At 39.2% G+C, this 3,699-nt stretch overlaps 1 protein-coding gene across 1 annotated transcript in view; it reads left to right on the forward strand.

Annotated features, from left to right (window-relative positions):
• HSD17B11 (hydroxysteroid 17-beta dehydrogenase 11) overlaps positions 1-2,222 on the forward strand; it is a 39,882-nt gene extending 37,660 nt beyond the window's left edge. Inside the window, exon 5 of the mRNA XM_017866854.1 lies at positions 2,061-2,222. Within this exon, the coding sequence (XP_017722343.1) occupies positions 2,061-2,202 (142 nt within the window). The 3' untranslated portion in view covers positions 2,203-2,222. The remainder of the gene's footprint in view (positions 1-2,060) is intronic.
• The last annotated feature ends 1,477 nt before the right edge of the window (positions 2,223-3,699 follow it).

Consider the following 3,699-nt stretch of genomic DNA (forward strand, 5'->3'; position numbering starts at 1 on the left):
TCGCCCGGCTAGTTTTTGTATTTTTTAGTAGAGACGGGGTTTCACCGTGTTAGCCAGGATGGTCTCGATCTCCTGACCTCGTGATCCGCCCGTCTCGGCCTCCCAAAGTGCTGGGATTACAGGCTTGAGCCACCGCGCCCGGCCGTAATCTATTTTAGATATGATTTTTATTTATGTTGTTTTTCAGTATACAGAACCTTTTAATCTCATATAATTTAATCCAGCAATCTTTCTTTTAAGGCTTCTGTATTAGTCCACTTTCACCCTGCTATAAATAACTGCCGAAGACTGGGCAATTTATAAAGGAAAGAGGTTCATGCATGGCTGGGGAGGCCTCAGGAAACTTACAATTATGGAGGAAGGGGAAGCAGGCATGTCTTACATGGCAGCAGGAGACAGAGAGAGAGAGAGAGAGAGAGAGAGAGAGAGAGATTGAGAGATTGAGATTAAGAGCAAGAGATGAACTGCCAAACACTTATAAAACCATCAGATCTTGTGAGAACTCCTTCACTATCATGAGAACAGCATGGGGAAAACTGCCCCCATGATCCAATCACCTCCCACGAGTGCCCTCCCTCAACATGTGGCGAATACAATTCGGACTACAATTGTTGATGAGATTTGGGTGGGGACACAGCCAAACTATATCACCTTCAATATGTGCCTAAGCTTTTTATAAAAAGGTAAGAGAGACATTTCCACAGCTTTCTGTCTTCCAAAGCGTAGATTAACTGGCCAGAATTCATAGCTACTTTGTGTAATTGCTTGAATTCATACAGATTTAACAGAATAAAAGATTATCTGATAATTAATGCCACTGAATTGCACACTTAAAAATGGTTAAAATGACAAATTTTACATGATATATATTATACCACAATTTTAAAAGTTAATAATATATCAAAAACCATTTAATTGTACATTAAGTGAATGCTTTGTATGATATATGAATTTATATCTTAATAAAGCCCTTTAAAAAAAAAAAAACCTGAGAAAGTAATGTCCATTTAGAGTAAGTAATTTCACTACTATTTCCAAATGAAAGAGCTGTTACAGTAAGAAACACTTTGCATTGTGATTCACTCATTTGACAAATATTCCTTGAGCACCTAAGAGCAAGCACTGTGCTAGGCCCTGGAGATTCACTGATGACCAAAACAGTCATGGAGCTTATAGGAGAGGTGTGGGGGACAGATGTTTTAAAAAACTTAATCTCGCCCAGGCGTGGTGACTCACGCCTGTAATCCTAGCACTTTGGGAGGCCAAGGCGGGAGGATCACAAGATCAGGAGATCGAGCCCATCCTGGCTAACATGGTAAAACTCCATCTCTACTAAAAATACAAAAAATTAGCTGGGCGTGGTGGTGGGCGCCCATAGTCCCTGCTACTTGGGAGGCTGAGGCAGGAGAATGGCGTGTACTCGGGAGGCGGAGCTTGCAGTGAGCCGAGATTGCACCACTGCACTCCAGCCTGGGCGACAGAGCGAGACTCTGTCTCAAAAAAAAAAAAAAAAAAAAAAAATTAATCTCAATTGAGTGTTCAGTTACAAATCTGAGATAGATACTATCATAGAAAACTGAGAACTACCATATAATGAGGAAATAATTTAGACTGGGGGTTAGCAAAGGCCTCTTTGAGGAAGTGAAGCTTTGACTTAAAAGAAGAACAGGATTTATCCAGGAAAAGTTTTCAGCAAATTGTGTGAACATCTTAAAATAAATAAGGAAGAGCTTATAGTGACACTGAATTTTGTGGAACAACAACAAAAACAAATATTCTGCTAATTTTCTTTAAAAGGCTTTTTAAGGAAAAGTTCTTATTCCATAAGTGATGCTAAGATGCAGTAAATCTTCTGTGTCAGTGCTTCTTAGACCTTAATGTGCCTACAGATTTACCTGAGAATCTTGTAAGATGTAGGCTCTGATGCAGTCGGTCTGGACTGGGGCCTGAGATTCAGGGAATGCCTACGTTGCTCTGCAGAGGACCATTCTGAACTGAGGGAAAAAGGCAGACATTTCCGAATTCTTGAATTATTTTGTAAACTCTCTCTTTATTTTCAGTTCAAGCAAGTTTGCTGCTGTTGGATTTCATAAAGCTTTGACAGATGAACTGGCTGCCTTGCAAATAACTGGAGTCAAAACAACATGTCTCTGTCCTAACTTCATAAACACTGGCTTCATCAAAAATCCAAGTACAAGGTAAGTTGAGAAATTGAGACAAAAGGATTGGTGGTTGCTATGAATACCAGCCATTCTGTGGGTTTTCCTAAATGTTTTAATCCCTGAAACACCTGATAGTTAATGCTCTTAGTTCATTTTGATTTCAGCTTCTGCAGATTGTGGGAAAACAGGTGGAAAGCCAAAAAGAGAGAAAGCAAGGGAGAGTGACTAAAAAAGTAAACATGAATGACATAGGTAAACTTGCGAACTCTTCCTTTTTTCTTCTCCTGAGTGATGATTCACAGGCATAAATATACAAACATGTCACCAGGTGTGCTTGGGAACTATGCAGGGCCCTCACCCTCAGATATGTTGACTTACTGAGTTTGGTTGGGGTAGGGTAGTGGCAGGGAAGGGGGCCTGGAACTCTACTTTTTAAAAAGGTGATTATCATAGGTGATTCTGATAGAGATAACCCAGGACCACATGTGAAAAACACTTCCCTTTGGTAATCTAGAGATTAGCCTCCAAAAGGAGTACCAGATCATATTCTTTCCTTGGTTAAAAAATAAAATTATAAAGGATTAATTTGAAGATAATTTTTAATGTTTTCTCTTTTAGAAATAGCTTTAATGTCTTTGTAAACATAATGCATACTTATTTGTTTAAATTCCAATGTTACTGAAAATACAAATCAAAAGTTTCTTTTTTAATCTCCTTAAAACCCTCTATCGAGTGGAAATCACTCTTAAAATTTTGATGAACATCCTTCTAGACTTCTCTGAATTTTATATAACTGGTGTATGTTACACATAGGGTCCTGGAAGCAGCAAGTATACTGTGTACTTCCCTCAGCATTATGTTATAGACATCTAATAAAGTACAGAGCATTATAATAAATTGTATTGATTATTGGGAGCAATAGCATCTCCTAGTGATGATTTTAGGGTTGTTTTTAGTGTTCTGGATTTTTACAGCAAATCAGCAATAAGCATGCTTGGGCACACATATTTTCACTTTTGGATAATTATCTCCTTCAGGTAGATTCATAAAGGGGGATTACTGGGCCAAAGGGTATATAACTTGTAAATATTCCTACATATTGCCAAACTCCCCTCCAGAAATGCTGCACTGATTTGCATTCCTACCCACGGTGCAGGGAGAGCACCTTACTCTCTACTTCTTCACCAGTCTGCTTTCTGTGACTCTTTTAATCACTGCCAATCCAATACACGAAGAATCATCTTTAGTTTTACCCTGATGACTAGCTACATTCATGTTTGCTTATGATTTTTGGACATTTGACTTCTTTTATGAATTGCCTGTTTCCGTGGCATCAGCTCACTTTTTGCTATTGAGCTCTAGAGTTGTTTTTGTTTGATTGTTTGTTTTTTGGTTTTTTTGAGACAAGGTTTCACTCTGTTGCCCAGGTTGGAGTACAGTGGCACAATCTCGGCTCGCTGCCACCTCAACCTCCCAGGTTCAAGCGAGTCTCATGCCTCAGCTTCCCGAGTATCTGGTATTACAGGCACGCATCACC

Source organism: Rhinopithecus bieti, unplaced genomic scaffold (genome assembly GCF_001698545.2).
Source record: "Rhinopithecus bieti isolate Rb0 unplaced genomic scaffold, ASM169854v2 scaffold_3767, whole genome shotgun sequence".
In the NCBI taxonomy this organism is placed as follows: domain Eukaryota; kingdom Metazoa; phylum Chordata; class Mammalia; order Primates; family Cercopithecidae; genus Rhinopithecus; species Rhinopithecus bieti.